The sequence below is a fragment of the Drosophila bipectinata genome, chromosome 2L (assembly GCF_030179905.1).
Source record: "Drosophila bipectinata strain 14024-0381.07 chromosome 2L, DbipHiC1v2, whole genome shotgun sequence".
Taxonomy (NCBI): Eukaryota; Metazoa; Arthropoda; class Insecta; order Diptera; family Drosophilidae; genus Drosophila; species Drosophila bipectinata.
The window spans coordinates 12,885,446-12,904,409 of record NC_091736.1 but is presented as its reverse complement, the minus strand read 5'-3'; the positions used below and the strand labels follow the sequence as shown (position 1 = coordinate 12,904,409).

Here is an 18,964-nt window from a genome sequence, read left to right as displayed (position 1 = left end):
CGTAATTATTGTTGCGGTAAATGCGGCGCATCCCACCATGCCCCTCGACCGCAGACCCGGCTTTTTAATTTCTTTATAAAAAACATGGAAAAAAAATGTAAAGTATGAGTAAGTCCTTTTGGTGTACCGACTTTTAAATACGCAGTGATATTCGCTTTTTAAACTCAAATGTAAAGTATCTACGATGGGGAAGGAAATAAATACATTCTTATGACAATATTTCGAACTTTAAAAATATCTGTTTTAATTTAATATTGAGTTTAAGCAATGTCTAAATTAGGAAAAATTTTAAAACCACATTATACCCTAAAAAATTGAGGTAACAACCGACTCGAAAAGACAGACGTACGGTGTGGGTGCTATAGAGTAGGGCAGACTGCGTGCGAAAGAGAAGTGTATATGTCAGCCTGCCGCGAAAATTAATCCATTTGCTGTGACAATGACTTTTATGCGGTTTCCAGCAACGCGGCGGCGGGGGCTGGGGCCATCATCCGGAATTGCCGGCCAGGAAGGCACTACGGCCGGACAGTTGGCAAAGTCAAGCCGCAGGCGAAATGCGGGCCGGACCGGGCCGGGCCGGAGACTAACTTGTGGAAATAGACCATGCCGGCCGGCAAGGGCGGAGTAGCGGGGTAGCAGGGTGAGAAAAGCCGGGGAAAAAACGCTGGGGAGCTTCACAATGCTGCCACATGTAAATATTTGGCGACATTTATAAAAAATGTTTTCGGGCTGCCCCGAGACCCCTGAATTCGACCGAAGCCGCGAAGCCTTATCAAAGCAATTATCTCTAAGATGCTTGCCCTCCGTCCATCCACTTTTCCCACAACCACCTTGGACAGTGGCAATTGAGCTTAAAATTAATACTATTGGATTTAAAATAAATTTAAAACAAATATTTCATTTTAAAAGATAAAATATTGTTATGTAAAAAAAAGATTTTGAGTCTCTATGGGGACATACAGTTTGAGAACCTATGTAAAATAAAAGGTAACAATCACCTTAAAACCACTGTGCACCATTGACACCAACAGTGACCGGCGACTTCTATTGTGGAAAGTACCCTCGTTTGCCGGCCAGTCCCCATTGTTTGATTTGGAACAGTAACGGAGACAAAGTACATAACATTTCTCTTGATTTTCTCCATCTCTTTCTAGGCCACCATTTTTGCGGCGGATTTGGCAAATGCCGAAAATTGTCAAATGTTGCGGTCAATTGGCGGGGTCACAGGGAGTCGGAGTGAGACGAGTTTATTTGGTGGGACGTAAGAACTTGAAAAATACTCATTGTCTAGTGCATGTTAAGGCCTTTAAGCCCCTTCGAAATGCCTCAACGAAACTGTTTAAAGTTCTTATTAGGTTTATTGGCAGACTTAAGAGTAGAGAAAGATCTTTTATACAGGAATCGCTAATACTAAGCACATGATTATTTACATTGGGCCTGTGATAGATAATATGGAATTTTCGATTAGCCAAAAATATTCTGCTTGATGGCAGCCCAAACACCTTGACCTCGTCTCGGGGTCAAATCGTTTTCGATTTCCTTGTGGTATTGCTCCCGTAGCAGAGGATCCATGGGGCCCCAGTTCTTTTTCGGCGTAAAGGCACCTCGAATCTTGGCACCCAATGTTGTACCCGGATCTCTGATAATGGCCACTATCATCCAAATGGGTAGCTGAAGAATTCCAAAGGCAGTAATCATCCAGCCAATGCCTATAAAAATAATTTGTATCTAAAGTCTCCAGAATATGATTTTAAAAGTTCTCACCGTAGGCCCAAGTGGGGTAGATCACATTGTTGTAGGTCAGGGGCTCGTAGGTTGCGTAGAAATATATCAAAATAGTGGTCATAATGAGAGGTGTGATAATGCTCCAGCAGAGTCTCCAGTAGAGGCCCACCTTGCGTCCCAGCATGAACTCAATGTCCTTGCAAAGGCGATCGGTACCGTAAATCCAACCGATCGTATACAGCTCAGCAATTCCCAGCACCAGAGCAATCATCGAAGCTCCAAAGAAGTCCACTAAAGTCAGCATATATTGTCCTCCCTGAAATTGGAGGATAATTTTTTAAAATAATGTCATTGAGTACAACAGTGCGTATGCGTAATATGGAGTATTGCTTGGAATATTGCGTATACGTTGCAACTTCTCAACCTTAAGCTTTTTAAATTTATGTTTTAAAAAAATACCCATTTATAGCGTAGTATAAAAGTAAAATCACTTACCGGAGTTATATATATAAGTCCAATCACAAAGCTGACAACAGCAATAAGCAGCGAACATTGCCACTGTTTAAAGTTGGGGAACCGATCCCGAATGGCAGTCACTGAACAGGATGTCATGGCAATGTTCGAGCCGATTCCCAGGACAAACAACATAAGGAAGAACAGCACCGAAAATATCTGTGGGAGGCTCTTGAACTTGGAAATGGCGTCCGGGTACGAAATAAATGCCAAGCCGGCGCCACCCTTTACCACCGTTCCAATGTCATCGGTGCCGATCTCATGAGCCAAATGGCCCAGGATACCGAATATCGTGAAACCAGCTAGCAGGGAGGTAACCGTGTCCAGACTGGTCACAATAACTGCATCCCGGTGCACATTGTGGCCGAACTTGTTGAAGGAGGCATACATGATGATGTTGCCGAAGCACACGGACAGGGAGTAGAAGCACTGGGTCACTGCTGCGTACCACACTTTCGGATCCAGAATCTTGCCCCACTGGGGCCTGATGAAGTAGTAAATGCCATCAATGGACCCTGGCAGGGTTACAGCCCGCACCAGAAGGACACCCATGATGATGTAGGGGAAGATGGCCAGGAAGTAAGAGGCTTTGCCGGAGCTTTTGACGCCACGACGAATGATGAGGAAAACACTGGCCCAGGCCACGAAAAGTCCAAGGACCAGTTCCCAGTTGGGCAGGCCGATTCCATCGTCGATATTGGGCAACTCGTGCAGAACTTCCTTACTATATATGGGGAAAAATGTCTAATTAGGATAGAGATTATCAGAAGAAGCCACCACCAGCTAACCATCACCATTATTGCATGCGCGTATGATACTTTTTCAAAAAAACAGAAGCAAAAAAAAATGTTTAAGCTTATTAAAGGGTTCTCATTAAATCCTATGGACAATATGAAGACAAAATAATTTTGAAAAATAATTTTAGCCGAAAGTCCTTTTATGAATTTCCCAGTAAGCATCATATCCGCATATTGCCAGACAACTTAGCACTTACACAAAATACCATTCCGAACTGGTGATCACCCGCTCAGTTTCTGATTTGATTGTGTAATTTTGCGATCGCTGATCACCGTCATCCACACGAAGCCAATTACTTGCATCGGGGGCTGAGTTGATGCAGTTGGGACCCCACTCCGCAAGGCATGTGGCCCAGGGCAGTGGGTTGCGGAATGATTCAATAAAATATCTGCCAATTATCGCTACCAGGGCGGCATAGTAAGTGCTGAGCATAAACACCTGGAACGCCTGGCCGGCTCCGACACCTTTTTTTTTCATTCGATTTTCGAAAAAAAACGAGTTACGAGGAAAAAAAAGAGTTAAAACATTTATCAGATGGGTTAGAAGAGAGTTGTGAGCATTGGAATGAAAATGATTAGACGAGAAGAGTAATAGAAACAACATAGACATAGTTAGTAACTTGATTACTTTGTTATTTGAAAGCAAATTTAGAGATCAGTCAAGTTTATGGCCAAGGCCATACAATGTTGTGAATGAATGGTCCCCCAACGCCTCAATACAAATATTGACGCTGGCGATGGTGATGGATCCCAATTGGATGTCAGTCAGATGGAATAATTTTCCGATTTGGATGGTGCAATCGCTGCGGTCTATTGCACTGCCACATCACAATTGATGGCAATAGGCGCTATGATTGCCGGCTCGGGATGCGGGTACTCATTCAATTAGGCCAGCAATAAAGCGGACATCACCGCCTTTGTGGGGCGTGCCATAAACTTGAGTCTACAGTCGCGATTTCGCGTTCACAGCGGCGATAAGATTAACCACAGAGATGCAAACACACACCGACGCACAACACCGAAAAACATGCGGCTGCAACCAATCCACCAACCGAACTGGCCGAACAAAGCAAACCACTTACAGAAAATACAGCTCGGCGGATGCCACAGGCTGCTGCTGGGGCAGACCATCCATTTCCATGGGGCTGACCAATTTGGAGGTGTTGCCCTGGCTGGACGCCACACAGAACGACTGCCAGTCCGTCCGGCACTCGGACCAGGGCAGCGGAGAGCGAAACGAATCGAACAGGTAGCGCAGGGTTATGCCCATTATGGCCACGTAGTAAGTGGTAACCATAGATATCGATATCACCTGCCCAATTCCAACACCTACAGGATGCGGTCGCGCGTATGGGACAGTCAGGTTTGTTGATGAACTGAATGAGGATGTACTTTCTGCCTATCAAAGTTGCCATGCTTGGGGAGGTTTGGTTTTTCAATAGGTTTTTTTTTAATGTTATAACCATATAGAAATAATTGCAAAACTTTCGTAGAATGAATCTGACCTTACTTTAGTATTAGACTCTGTTTTAGCTTTAGATATTTTGTTGAAGTCTTAACATAAGGAAATATAGTTATTTGTTTTAAATAACCTTTTAATTAATGTAAAACCATAATTCTATTTAAATTTTTAAGGTCATGGCAACTTCGATGCGACTGAATCTTACTCGCAAACGCTTACCTTTCATGGCCGGACACAAATCGAAAACTTTTACCGAGCCGCGGCTTGAAAACTGGCCAATTACCATTTCCAGATAGTAAATCGGTTTGCCAATCAGGAACAGGACAATGAGATATGGGATGAGGAATGCGCCGCCACCATTGTCCAGGGCGGTGAAAGGGAAACGCCAAACGTTTCCGAGGCCCACAGACATGGCGATGCAGGACATCAGGAACTCGATTCCCTTGCCCCAGGTGGCACGCTCCTCTGGCGACTTTGCGGCCTCTGCGTCGGTGGCATTATCACGGGGAACTGAACTGGTGGCCTGTGGAACGATGATTAGTGGGTCCAGGGACTAAGTATGTATATTCCGAAAGTCACCTACCGAAATGTCCACGGTGCTGGCTGTGCTGCGACCATCGTCGCTCACAAAGGCAGAATTTTGGTAATTCCTGCGGGATGACTCCATTTTGCCTGAAAATGATTCCAGACGAGTGTTCTATTAGCATCGGATTGTGGAATGGAAATGGTTGGACGCGAGTCTTTGTGGAGGCTGTATAACTGACAATCAGTAAAAACCTAGCTGATCTTGAAGATAACGAATGATGTCACCGTCACGGGAAAGATAAACCTAGATTGTCAGGCTTTTTAGACAAGAGAGGGTGGCTGCGTGGCCCTTTAGATACCAAAATTATGGCTGATAAGGAGCAAATGTTTTGTGAGATGTTTCTAAGCAAAGAAGAATGCTTGAAAATTATGAGCGACGAATCTAGACAATGCATTTCTTAATTTGTTGCAAATCATTAGCACAAACAAGATATAATGTGTAGCTCGGACACAAAGCTATCTTATCAAATGGCTTTTAAGTGCGAATCTTTAATAAATTGTCTTCATAATGTCAGACAAAAAATTACTCGACTAGATAGGTTGCCTTATTAATTTACACCTTGTTTGATTTACTGCATCGAGATGTGAATTAGTTTGAGTGTGAAAACCGAGAGTGTGGTATAAATATTAAGATTAACCTCGGGTGAGCAAATATTTGCGTGTGTAAATGTTAATATATTTACAATTGACTTGACGAACCGGTTGACAGTAGCGTGAAATATTGACACGTCTGGCTTGCATTTATTTAGAATTATTAATTGACTCAGAGGTGGGCACGTTTTGCGATCAAAATATGGCTTGTCAATTTAATTTAGCTTCTCGTTAAAGGTATAAATCGGCTTTGTTCGATTCATTAAAGGAGTCCATAAATTTGACTACTTAATTCGCAAAGGAATGCACAAGTCATACATTTTCCTTTGAAGTGTTTTCTTGTTTATTGAAGCAATTACTGCAGTTTGTTAGATAATATTAGAAATGCAACCTAATTGGCACTGGTTAAGTGCAGTCGTTAATTACAACATTTTTACTCCAGAGTCTCAAATGTTTACGTTTAGATAACTTTATTATCAAGAGACATTTGGATGTTAATGAGTGTGTGATAAAAACCACTTTGATATTGACAATGTCGCATACTATTCATCTCCGTGGAAAAACGTCATAAAATTAAATATATATTAGTATCTTTGTGAAACATGTATACATTTTTCAACGGAAAATAATTTGCTTATTTATTGCAATCTCATCTCATTAATAAAAACAAAAACTTGACTGCCCAAGCAACAACGGAACATTTAAATTAATTTTATTTTTTTCGACTATTGTGAAACTGGTTTTTAATTCTCGTTAAAAATAAAATTATTTCAAAGCAGACGGTCGACGTCGGAAAAAATGATTCCCCATCAGATGAGTCAGACGAGTCGAGATCTATCCCCGGGCTATGCTTGAATTCTTAATTTATTGAATCTTAAGAGATTGTTTTATGACGTCATGCTTATAAATCCTGATAGGTAAGTTACAAGCAGATTAAACTGGAATTCTTAAAATGCCAGAGGGAATGGTTTGCTGGTTAAAATTTAAAAAATTGTTTATTGTTTGACTGCTAAGCGCTCTGTTCTTCAATCGAATTCAAACGTTTGATGATAAAAAGCCACTCCACATACACAATTTTTTAACAAAAACACTTCAATCGACTACCGTCGGGGCATTAGCATGCAAAAACGTGTTTTTATGGACAACTTGTTGCGGTTGCTGCCAAAACAAACAGACGGTAACGATCGATAGACGACGAATCACAATTATTCATATTATGTATGCAGTTTTATGAGTTACGAACCCACGTTGCGTATACGTCATAATATCTAGCCAAAGGTCAGTTCATCGGGTTTTGAATATCAAAACCGTTACTAAAGCTATTGGCCCAATACATGTCCCAGGGGGTGTTTGTGTTAACACAAGGAAAACATTTGGCAGGTGTCTTGTATTCTTATAATCTACTTCGTGATATTTTCGAAGTATGTATGTTACTTAGCCCGAACTCGTACTACCTAATTTGCATGATCTTTTCTTCCTTGAACCGACGTGTTGGTATTTTAGTTTTTACCTGTAGTTTTTAAGCGTCTTCTTATTTTTAACACAACAATGAGGCTTGCACCTTCGCCAGTGTCTTGTCTGCCAGGCGACAATTGAGCTTATGCTGATTTTCTGGTATTGTTGTTGGCGATTTGAATTGCCGATGTTGTTGTTATGGTTGATGTAGGTAAAGTAACAAGCGGCTATAACCACTTTGAACCGGCTGGAGTTATTTTTTGTTTTTGTTGTCCAATTAAGACTCTTTGCCCCGCCAAGGTTGTTAAAATGTTAAGAGTTTAGCACTTTTAGTCTCAATTCTATTGTTTAACAAAACTTATAGCTCAAATTACTGAGCATCTTCGCACACGATTTTCGAATATTTTCGAATGTATCCAAAAATAAAACCCGTTATTATTGCATTAGCCTTTTGGCAGCTGGTCGCCGAGCGCGTTTCCCGATCACGTGAGCCAAAAGCCGAAAAAGCCAAGCCGAGTGCCCGCAGCCAACTGAATGAGCCAGGGCAAGGTTTCGATGGTTTTATTGTGAACTTGACTCTAGAGCCGTTGCCGTATTCAGCCATCGTTAATGCAGGTAATATAGGTGAAAGCTTGGCCTACAGTTTTAGAGCTATTGGGCGTGCGACCAGACTATGCGAAGATCGCTTTGAATGGTGTGTGCTTTTGGTTTGTTATTTGGCTAAGTAAGTAGGAAAGATCTTGTGTAAAACTGATTATATAGACATGTCAAGTGGCCATATATGGGGATATGGGGGATTTCGATGCAGATTGATAGGGAATCGACCCACAAATCGATTAAGGTATCCCTCTCAAGGGTCAGATAAAAATTGACAAAGATATACGTATGTGAAGTGGCTATATGTGGGGATCCATAATTTTGAAAGGGGTTCCTTGGCAAAAACTGGAAAAAACTTGATCGAAAATTTTGTTGCCAGATTTTGATGCAGATTGATAGAGAATCGACCAACAAATCAATAAAGGTATGCCTCTCAAAGATCAGATAAAAATTGATAAAGATATACGTTTGGAAAGTAGCCATATATGGGGATCCATCATTTTGAAAGGGGTTCCTTGGCAAAAACTGGAAAAAACTTGATCGAAAATTTTGTTGCCAGATTTTGATGCAGATTGATAGAGAATCGACCCACAAATCGATTAAGGCATCCCCCTCAAGGATCAGATAAAAATTGATAAAGATATAGGCATGGAAAGTGACTCTATATGGGGATCCATAATTTAGTGGCCATTCATGGGGATTCATAATTTTGAAACAGGTTCCTTGGAAAAAAGTGGAGAAAAATTTATCGGAAAGTTAGTCGCAAAGCTTAAATGCAAATTCGACCTACAAATCTTTAAGATATTCCTTTCAAATATCGAACAGAAATAGGAAGAGAAAAATAGGGGGCATTCCAAGGGGTCATAAGAGTCTCGGATTAAGCTTAAATTTTGGAATTTGTTATCTTTCTAAAGCAAACTTGTGTTCGAGTGTTTTGTTCCAGCTTAGCTTCAGAATTTTTCTGCATTTTTCTTAGCTTAAACTTCAATTTGGGGGCTTTATTTGCTTCAGCTCCAGGCTGTAAGCCATGGCAAGTTGCACTTACACTTTTCTCATTAAACTCACCGATGGACCAGCACACACATAGACAATATAACCTTGCGTGCGTTTGTATATAAACATAGGGCCATTGTTCTTATTTGACCAACAGGAGCTGAAGTCGGAGACGCTGCCGAGGAAGGAAGCTAAGCAAAACAACACAAATTGTTATGATAAAAGTTTTTATCAAGTTTTCGTTTCGTTTTTGTGTGTCGTCATCGTCTTGGCCTCGGTCTAGCTCAGTCGTTGATTTTCCCCATAAGATAGGAAAAGCGCTGAGAAAGGGAGATGGAAGGGAGATGGAAAGAGAGAGAAAGAGTTCTTCGTTGGCTAGCTGGAAAATGCATAAAACAAAGCCCCCAGGGTATATAGTCCGAGAAGGTGGAGCGGGCTGGTTTGTCTCATAAAATGTTAACTACTTGCAAAAATACTGCTAACTGGTAAAACTTTAAGCCAAAAATCATTAAGTCTGCACAGAGAATTCTGTCGTAGTTGTAGTGTGAGAAGGCCAGACTCTCGGCCAAGGATGTGGGGCAAGAAGTTTCCATGTTTTATGCTAGAAAATTGGTTGCATGGCCATTTTGCGGTTCACTCCGAGCCACAGAGGGATTTTCCCCACGTCCTTTTCAGATGCAACATCTACTGTAGGTTTTGGTTTTTGCCATTATGACTGGGACTTTGGGGAGGGACAAAAGTGGTCAATATCGGAACCGGTCACTTCTCAGGGCACCAGCAAATATTATCCCTGCAACTCCCTCTGGGTGCATCCTGGGTCCCCTCCCAAGCACACAACTTTTTAATTGCAATTAAAAACTAAGCAAAAGTCTTGGCTAAGAATATTTTCAATCCCAGGCTTAGCTGCTCCATTTCTGTTTGTTTTTGCTTCCAAATTAAATGACAGGAGCTGAAACCAAAAAAGGTGCAGATTACAATTTTTACATTTAGCTGCGAATTAATTTTAGAAACTTTTATTATCAGCACCTTCACGTCTGATATTAGCTAGAAATATTATATATTATACTAAACCATAAAACCATAAGTGGAAAACCATAAGAGCATCCCTTTGTTTCATCGTAACTTTTTCATAAAACAAGAAAGGAAAGCTAACTTCGGGCGGAGCCGAAGTTGATATACCCTTGCAGTTAAAACCGGATATATATCGCAAACATCGGATATAGTTGGCCGATCCTTATGAGAATATGATAATATAACCCAATTTATTATAATACAAAATTTAAAACAAGTGGTATTTCTACCAAAAACCATTTCCGATCGTTTAGTTATATGGCATCTTTAGGATATAGTCGGCCGATCCTAATGAAATTTCGGCATGTCGAAATATTTTGCCAAAAATAGCTCTTGTGTCAAATTAGAACTGTCTAACTCTAAAAACACCGAAGTTATACCATTTCCGATCAATCAGTTATATGGCAGCTATAGGATATAGTCGGCCGATCCGGGCCGTTCCGACTTATATACTGCGTGCAAAGGAAAGAAGGGTGTGTGCAAAGTTTCAAGACGATAGCTTTAAAACTGAGAGACTAGTTCGCGTAGAAACAGACAGACAGACGGACAGACAGACGGACAGACGGACATGCTCATATCAAATCAGGAGGTGATCCTGATCAAGAATATATATACTTTATAGGGTCGGAGATGTCTCCTTCACTGCGTTGCACACTTTTGACCAAAATTATAATACCCTCTGCAAGGGTATAAATATGAAACTCGTTTTGTGATTAAGTTTATTGTGTAATTTTCATTATTATGTTTAACAATTGAAATCAAAGCTCGTCTGATCCCCCATTGTGGTTAATGCCCAGTCCTGGCGAAAATGAAATGAAAAAGTTTCTTACAATTTTTCGGCACACTAGGATGCGTTCGTTCTGCAGACACTGTCTTAACTGCCCAACTTTCTATGGTTTTCGGAGGCTGCAGTGGCCCGGATATCCATGTCCGACCGCCTCAAAGGCTCCTTTGGCTTTTGTGGCCGGGCTAGAAATCATTTCACTGCCGGACCAAACTCCTCCCACACCTTCTCGACTCCGGCTACTCACATGTTATGTGCAAGGTAATCTCCTTTATTACTGCGGCAACTTTTTGCCAAAAACGATGCGCGGGGGTGTCGGGCATAAAACAGGATTTTCAGAAGCTAGGTCGTCGTTGTCGTTTACAACTTTTGCATAACAGGCAATGGGACAAACTGTAAGCATTACGCAAATGTTTATTTGCGGACACAAAAAGCCACCAAGCCATAAAACAAGTTTTCCTCAAATTATATATTGGACAAATCTCGTAAATGCTCCAAGCCGGGCGCTAATTGAAAATGATTCTGGGCTGTTAGTGTCCTGTCTTCCGCAGGAGGTAAGCAGTCAAAATTCTCATAGCTAAGAATATGACACATTCCTTTGGGCAATTAACAATTATGGCTCGAAATTAACAAGTTTTTAAATGCTACTTGCTTTAATTTTGTATTAAAGATTAGAAGTGAAACTTAAAGCCTTTCTACCAGACTCCTAGACTCCTGAAAAAGGAAATTTAAATATCCTTTTTGTCCGTTTTCTCTTACTCTCTCTTAACCATATTGCTTCTTTTGTTTTTTCTATTCGTTCGCCATTTGGCTTTTATTGCCACACGCGCTTAAGGCTCTAAATTTTAATGCGTTTTCATTTCCAGCATTTCCTGAATATGTTTTTATAATGGTTTTATAATTTCAGCTCACAGAAGAAAAGTAGAATATTGTTTTTATTTAATCTTGAGGAAGAGAAAGGCCAATTAAGGTGCTTCAAAGTGACATTTCTATGTTGTTTCCTTTAAAGTTTAAACTATTTCTTTTATAATTTATTCTTGGTCTTTTTAAGACTATTGTGAAACCACTCTTTAGGAAAAATATTAGCTCTTCTGGCCATATTATTAGTCAGGCTGACACAACCAGCTGGCCGCAGAAGATGATCAGTGGATTACCACAGCATCAGCAGTGCTCGTGGCACTGGAGGAGTTAAAGTGGCTGGAGGAGATGCAGCAAAAAGCCGCCATTTTTCTGGCTTGTTTGACAATGGTTGCGGTGTGGAGCATGGAGTTCGGAACATGGCCGCCATTCATCGTCCGTTCGTGCGGAGCGGCAGCCGGAAGCTGCAGCAGATGTTGAACGTGACCATGACAACGATTCCATCCGTACACATAAAATAAATTTACTTTGATAAATGAATCTAAATGACTCTTAATATGAATAGGGCTGAAATGGGGCGTAAATATTTAAAAAGAAAGTCTTTCCTTAACTTCTACTTAGCTGCCGTCTTAATCCAAAATATGTTATTTATTTAATAGACTTTTTCTCCAGTGTATTATTGCTTACCATAGCCATACAACCACTAATGCTGTTCTAGTTGTTATGGCTGTTGTTCGACTCAAAGAGGCATGCAATGCAAGTTGTTATAGTTAGCTGACTCTTGTGGTGCGTGCAGTTTGCAAGTTTTCCGCTGCAAGTTGGGCGTGCTCCTTATTCTTGGACAGTGGGACAGGGATACCGATTTCTCAACACCTTATCGGTGGATACACACCAATAATTTGGTGCGTTTTATGTTTCTCCATCCAGCGTTTTCAGCACCTTCCTCACCCCGCCAGTAAAAGTTGAAAGGATTCTTTGAGACAAAGCTATCGGGGTACTTTTTTTCGGCTGAGTCCTTTTTAACCTTCCTTTTTGGCTTAATTGTTTTCGGCACGTTGAGTGTGAAAATGGAAATGTGTCTGAAGGCGTTCAACTTGTCAAGGGTTAAGCGAGAGGTGAAATTCGAGCTCGCTTCGATGCATCGCCAGGCGACGACTTTTGTCTTCTGATGCCTTTGATGGGGCTCGCCTAATTAGCATCGGGCCGAAACAAATTGCTTGTTAATTAAATAACGCCAAAACATGAAAAGGATTTCGTTCTTTTGTATTTTCTTTCACGCAAAACAGTTCAAGTGGCATCGAACCCATCAACAGCCACTCAAGGCTTCGAGAGAAATTATATAAAATCAGTTTGAATTCATTTTGAAAATTAGGATGTAGGGGAAATTAAAAATAAGACTGAAGCGTGTTTTTAATTTTAAATCTTTATTGGATCAGCTTTTTGATAAGAAAAATTAGGGTTAAATAGAGTCCCGAACTTACCCTTATCTTTGTATTGCGCCACTTAAAGAGATGAGTCCACAATGTCTGCGTTTGAGTGACCAACTTCTTCTGGCCCTTTCGAAATTAGTACTGCCAACCAATAAACTGCAATACCGGGGCAGGGACTGGCATAGCATTCTGTTTTGTCCGTAGTGCGATGGCAATTTTATGTCAGCTGCAGTGCAATATGGAAAAAGAGGCGGTGGCCCGAAATTTTGAAAACGTCCATGTCGCGGGTCATTAGAGACACGCGATGCCTGCAACTAGTGCGAGGAAATCGTAAAATCGAAACCACAAAGGGCGGCGGCCCGAGGGATACGGCAAAGTCGAATGAACTGTGAAGCGCCGCCAACCGCAGTTGATGGGCAGGAAAATGCTTTCGGGAAACGGAAGGAAAAGGAAACCGATCGTTGACCAAACACTGCGTCTCTTATGCGTAATATTAAGAGGAGGAAATTCAAAGCAAATAAACGAATGACGATTTTAAGAAGCTACTAATTAGGTTGAGAAGAAAATATACATTAAACGAATAAAAACATCTGTCAATATAGTTCCTTGGCAAAATATCCTTGATTCAAACTATTCATGCAAACTATCCTACATCATTCCTTGTAATTCTTTGCTCGCAATGTTTGATGCCCTGTGATTTTCCCATATTTTCTTACCTTTGTTATGCTCACATCTGTCGTTGTCATGGCCCCAAGAAGAATTTTTCTATTTTCCGATATTGTGCGGTTGCTGTGCGAAGCAGCAGGTGCATGGACCTAAACGTTTTTCTATTCACTTTTGCCTAATGCGTGTATGAATGTATGTGCGAGTGTGCATGAAACTCAATTCAAAAATACTTAACAAACATTTATTTGAATTTTTCCCTTTTCGCATTTCTTTTTTTTATTATTGGCAGCTCTTCGCAGTTGTTGTAATAAAAATGCAAATAACTCGAATTCGAATGGGTTCGGTTAGTCGTATGCAAAGTGCCAAAAGCTAGAAAAATCCCCCCCTCACTTTCCATTCTGAGCGTTTTCCTATATTTTCCGTTTTGGTCACGAGCATGCACATAATTTTAATGCCAATTCAATTTAATGGTTCATTTCATATGAAAATTGTAAAAAGTCATGGCTGCTGTGGCCGAAAAAATAAAAAGATGGGACGCCACCCATTGAAACTCCTTCGAATATTTGGTTGGTGATGTCGAATACAAATATTGTTGTTGTTGGCACTTTGGCATTTTGTCATGCGTGATTTTTAGGGTTGTGGAAAAAGGACTGGAAGGGCTTGTGGGGAGCTCCTCTATTGTACGAATGCAGCTGCAGGCAACAAAAGAAATTTTTATTTTCCTTGCACTATATTTATTTTATGTTTACGTATATTTTATTGCACTGCCTAAAAAGTACCGTGCAATGTAAGAAAATTTAAGATATAATCTAAAACCCTTATTCTTAATATTGGTTTTTATAAATTTGTTTTCGTTTATTAAAAAAAGAAATTCTCATATTTATAGGGTAATTGATAAGCGAATAATTTTATTAGTAAATTAAATTTTTCCTCAGGCACGTTTTAAATTTGTGAAACATGCATTTGCATTTTGATTTTTCTCCATCATATAGTACTTTCATATGTAGACTACCCCATATATTTTGTCTGTACTTTAGTATAAGTATATATATATTTGCCTGAATTCTCCAGAGCCCCCTAATGTCCTTGTCCTATTGAAATTTTTGAATTTTTGCATTTATTTGATTTCCATGTCAAAGTAAATTAAATATTCGTTACTATGGTAGCTTTGTTGGCATTGACATGTGAAAAGTTCCTTATGGTTTAAAAGGTAATGAGTAGCACATCATTTACCTTAAATAAAAATTTGAAGTTGCATTTTCCAAATACATAGTGTTTTTTGAACTTTTTGTGAAGTAGTTAAGTGGTCTGCACCAAGCGTTAATTCCAATTTAGATGAAGTATGAAATACTACAAGTTTTTTATTCAAAATGTATTTTTTCGCAGCCAAACAAATGCCAAATTATTACCTCCATGCTTGTTCTCATTTGATAACCAACTTTTTTTAAATTTCTTCTATTTTTTATTTACCTAATTCTAGGAATAACCAGCTTTGCTAACATTTTTGAGGTTTTAGAAGTTTTAAAAAGTTATTATTAAAATTATCCCATATCCAATTGCACCATTTTAATAACAGTCTATTTTCAATATGAGCTTTAATGTAGCGCCCTTAAAATTTTTTGTTTTTTCATGCCATTTTATGGGCTTAAAACTTTAAATTGCTTCAAGCAACGAATGCCTGGGAAATATGTGCAGGGCTAATGGATTCTTTTGCCTTTATTTTCACTTTTTTTGATGGGGTCGGATTGGGTGCTCGTTGTTGTGAACTAATGGAAGCGCGGACGACGACGACCTTAAAAATGTAAATAAATGTTTCTTTCGTTTTGTTGTTCACGAGCTGGCTACCTTGTGCTTAACCCCTTGAAACGCAAACACATACACACACTTACCGAGATCACCCCAGGGGGCACGGGCAAAAGAACTCGTTTGGCCGCTTTTAATGCCGCGTAAATTTTGCAGGATAATCCAATAAAGAGATTTTCGTTGTGGCTGTTGCCGTAGTCATTGCCACGGAGCGTACACAAAAAATGGCTAAAAAAATACAGCTAAAACCTGTCCATGAAAACAATTGTGTTGTCTCGCGGCAGTTAAATAGGAGACAGTGTAAAAGAAAATTGATTTACTAATCAATTAAAAATTAAGTTTGTTTCAAGAAAATTGTAATATTGATTACAAATTATTTTAAAAATATTCTAAAATACACAAATCAAAAAAATTTATAAATAAATCTATAAACCTTTGAAGTAGGAATGAAGTAGTGATGTGTATTGTAAAAAATATCGAGAATAATTGGAGCTTATATGCCAGATTTCCCTTTTTTGGTCGGCAATCATTTCCGTTGTCCTGAAAAGGCTCCAGAGGGCTTCACGTCCACTTGAAAGTCCTCGATCAGAAGTAAACTACTTTAAAATCACCATGAGTGGAGTTTTGAAATAATCAATCTGCATAAAAAAAGTAAACAACAACATCAATTTAACAACAAATTGCCTTCAACAACTAAAGCGCATTGATGTGAAAGCACGTCAATATTCATATTACTCATACGCACAGTTGAACAATTCAAACTACACTTGTGCCTAGACAAAGGGATCTCGAAGTTTCTTTATAAAATGTAAACTCTCTTTTAAATTAATAAAATGTACTGAATCGATAAAACATTTTCTTAAATTTTTTAATATAATCTCATTATTATTTATATTTATTTGAAAATTGTTCTATATACAAGATGTTCAGTAGGATGAAACTAAAGTCAAACGCCAAAAGCGAAACACACTTGCTGCTGATTTTCTCATTTCATTTCACATTTCCTCGTAGCGTTGCCGATTTCCAAGACAAAACAAATAGCAAACGAAGCGTGTTGAGCAAAAATTCCTTGTGTGCTCCAAGGGGAAAGCGAAAGAAATCAATAAATTTCAAAGGAAATAATTAAGCAAGTAATTGACTTGGATTTCTTTTAGGAATTCCTCCATAAATCTCCAGCAGCTAAGCTAGCTCACAGCATATAGAACCTAAAATACGAGGAGGCAGGGAGCATCTTCGTCGTCGCCTCCTTGTTAGTTATATGGTGTTTGTGTGAGCAGACCAAAAAGGATTTCCAGATTAAGCATGTGTAGAGTGGCACTGTAAAGGAAATGAATGTATATCTTAAAATGTATTATATATTTAATCGTTTATTAATACTTCATTTTAGGTCTCCAAAGTATTACATATATTTTAAATTAATAGAAGATCCCCACCCTAATTGTCTTACAATTTTGTACCTTACTGTACCTATCTAATATGTGTATGCGTGTAACAAACTGCAATTGCATTTGGGGTGTGGCGGAAACGGGGATGGCAGCCTCTATTTTACAGTTTCAACACGCCTGGAATGCGCCACACTTACACTTGCCACTAGCTGCTGGCATTCAATGCGAGGACTTTGTGTGCGGGTGAGCTTTCGAGGATTCCGGATATATGGGCAGGGCTTGGGGTTATAAATAGACGGAGTAAGACCCAACGCCTCCAATGCCAAAGACGTCTTCCGAAATTAAAGGCGAAGGCATTTCGGCAAATATGTTTGTTTGGTCAATGCCGAAAGCCATAGAATATTTGTTCACTTTTGTACTTGTGCGTGTGACTTGTGCAGATACTGACAAGTGTTGATTGTTTGGTCGGAAAGAATTTCGATTTCACAGAAAAGATTTAACCTTCCTCTACCAATTGGGTTCATATTACTTTTAACCAATTTTCAAAGCATTTTGGTCAAAATCAAGAATTTGCATAAAGTCTCAAACTTTTTTCGGCTTACTGTAAAATATTTCCAAATAAACATATTCTTTCGTATTTGTGGTGCTTCAAGGAACATGGATGCAATATTGAATATCCTGCATTTAAAATAATAAGTTTTGATGCTGTTTAAGTGGCCACTTCTCGATTTTATGGCTCTTACAGTATCAGCCCGCATGACTGGGCTACGGTCTTTGCTGACTTTGGACACTCATTCCCCTATACTTGCTCTCTCTCTGTCAAATTGTAATTTATACGGGAAAGCAGAGGCTCCAACACCACCGGCGACTGGAGCTTAACTTTTACAATGCATCAATAAATTACATTATCCTTAATTTCCCGCGTTTTTTCCGGTCAACACAGCGCCAGCACAGCGACAGCCACGACGACATTTAACCCGCCCGCAGCCCTCTGGTCAGCGCCATCGTCTCCTGCTGAGCCAGCAATTCGGAGTGGGAGGTATATAGGGAGGTCGGCTAGGGGTAGAGCCGTTAAGGAAAATTGCAAAAAATTGGGGAAAATAAGTTTCATTAAACCGATATGTTGGGCACTTTGTAAAGAAGGCCACAAAACGAAAATATAGTTTATATCTTGGCTTGAAATCGGAAATATATAGTTGAGGAAACAAAGAAAGACTTCCTTAACGATAATCTTAATTTTAACAAATAACCATACCTTATTAATACAAAAAGACTCGCCATTTTAAAGTGGTTTTTCCATGGAATTTAAAATCTCTCCCATTTATAGACTTGCAATCCAGATGATAATCTTTGTTCTAATTCCGCTGACTAGTTTCTAGTTCAAATAGCACAGCTCACATTCTTCGTCAAACATTCCGCAATTGTCCGATATGGAACAAAATTTGGCCCTGGGCCTGGAGCACTTAGCACATAATTACATTGAGTTGTCTGTGTTCGGTGTGCGGTGTATGGCACTGAGTGGGTCAAGGGGTGGCACGCCAAGCGATGGGCTGACTACTAAACCTTAATTAAGCGACGCTGTATTGCGTTTATCTGATGTTGTGTTGGCCGTTCGTTCGGCGGGCGCATATTGAATATTTGACCAATTGGACTCTCGGCCCATCTAACACTCTGAATCGGCTTCCCCAGTTAAGGATGAATTTTGGGCTAATGAGTTTATGTTGGCGGCTTTGCATTTGCTTAGTTTAGGCCGCGCGAATGTGCAGAAACTAAAGCTCGTTGAATGACAATTGAATACTGCTGGAATCTTGTACCTTGTACCAGATATTCAATAATCATTAACAACTTCAAAGTGTAAGATACTTTAGGAGCAGAATTAAAGAGCGGAATATGTATTTTATTTTGATATGTTCTTTATTAGGAAGAAATGTTCAATGAATTTTCTAATCGATTTTTTTCAAAACCCACACATTTCATTCGGTGCTTGTTCGGCAATCCGGCATTCGAATAAAACAAACATAAAGGCTGTTGGATGTATTTATAGTCTAGGATTTATTATGATTGTCGATAGTGCCATCAAAGTCAGCATTAAAAAATTAGTTTTATTTTTGTTAGCTTTTACCTTATAAATGTTTCTACTGGGTATTATAAAGTCTCAATTTTTTCCAAAGCAATTATATTTTATAAGACCCTTTCCGCCCGAGGAAACAGACAAAGGTCTGATTGTGTCCCTTGCCCAGACGAGTGTA

The 18,964-nt window shown here is 39.6% G+C and overlaps 1 protein-coding gene across 2 annotated transcripts; it reads right to left on the bottom strand.

Annotated features, from left to right (window-relative positions):
• Nucleotides 1-1,338: 1,338 nt before the first annotated feature.
• Nucleotides 1,339-7,652, bottom strand: LOC108125487 (sodium-dependent nutrient amino acid transporter 1). 2 transcript variants are annotated; one of them, XM_017241699.2, is made up of 7 exons: nucleotides 7,184-7,652; nucleotides 5,081-5,169; nucleotides 4,717-5,020; nucleotides 4,118-4,364; nucleotides 2,221-2,962; nucleotides 1,765-2,041; nucleotides 1,339-1,709 (listed from the first exon to the last, which is right to left on the bottom strand). In XM_017241699.2, exons 2-7 carry the CDS (start codon nucleotides 5,162-5,164, stop codon nucleotides 1,465-1,467), a joined length of 1,899 nt encoding a protein of 632 aa, XP_017097188.2. In that variant the 5' UTR covers nucleotides 5,165-5,169; nucleotides 7,184-7,652; the 3' UTR covers nucleotides 1,339-1,464. The 2 variants fall into 2 exon arrangements, with proteins under 2 accessions (XP_017097188.2, XP_070133548.1); XM_070277447.1 differs by lacking the exon at nucleotides 4,118-4,364 and adding an exon at nucleotides 3,233-3,500.
• Nucleotides 7,653-18,964: the final 11,312 nt, after the last annotated feature.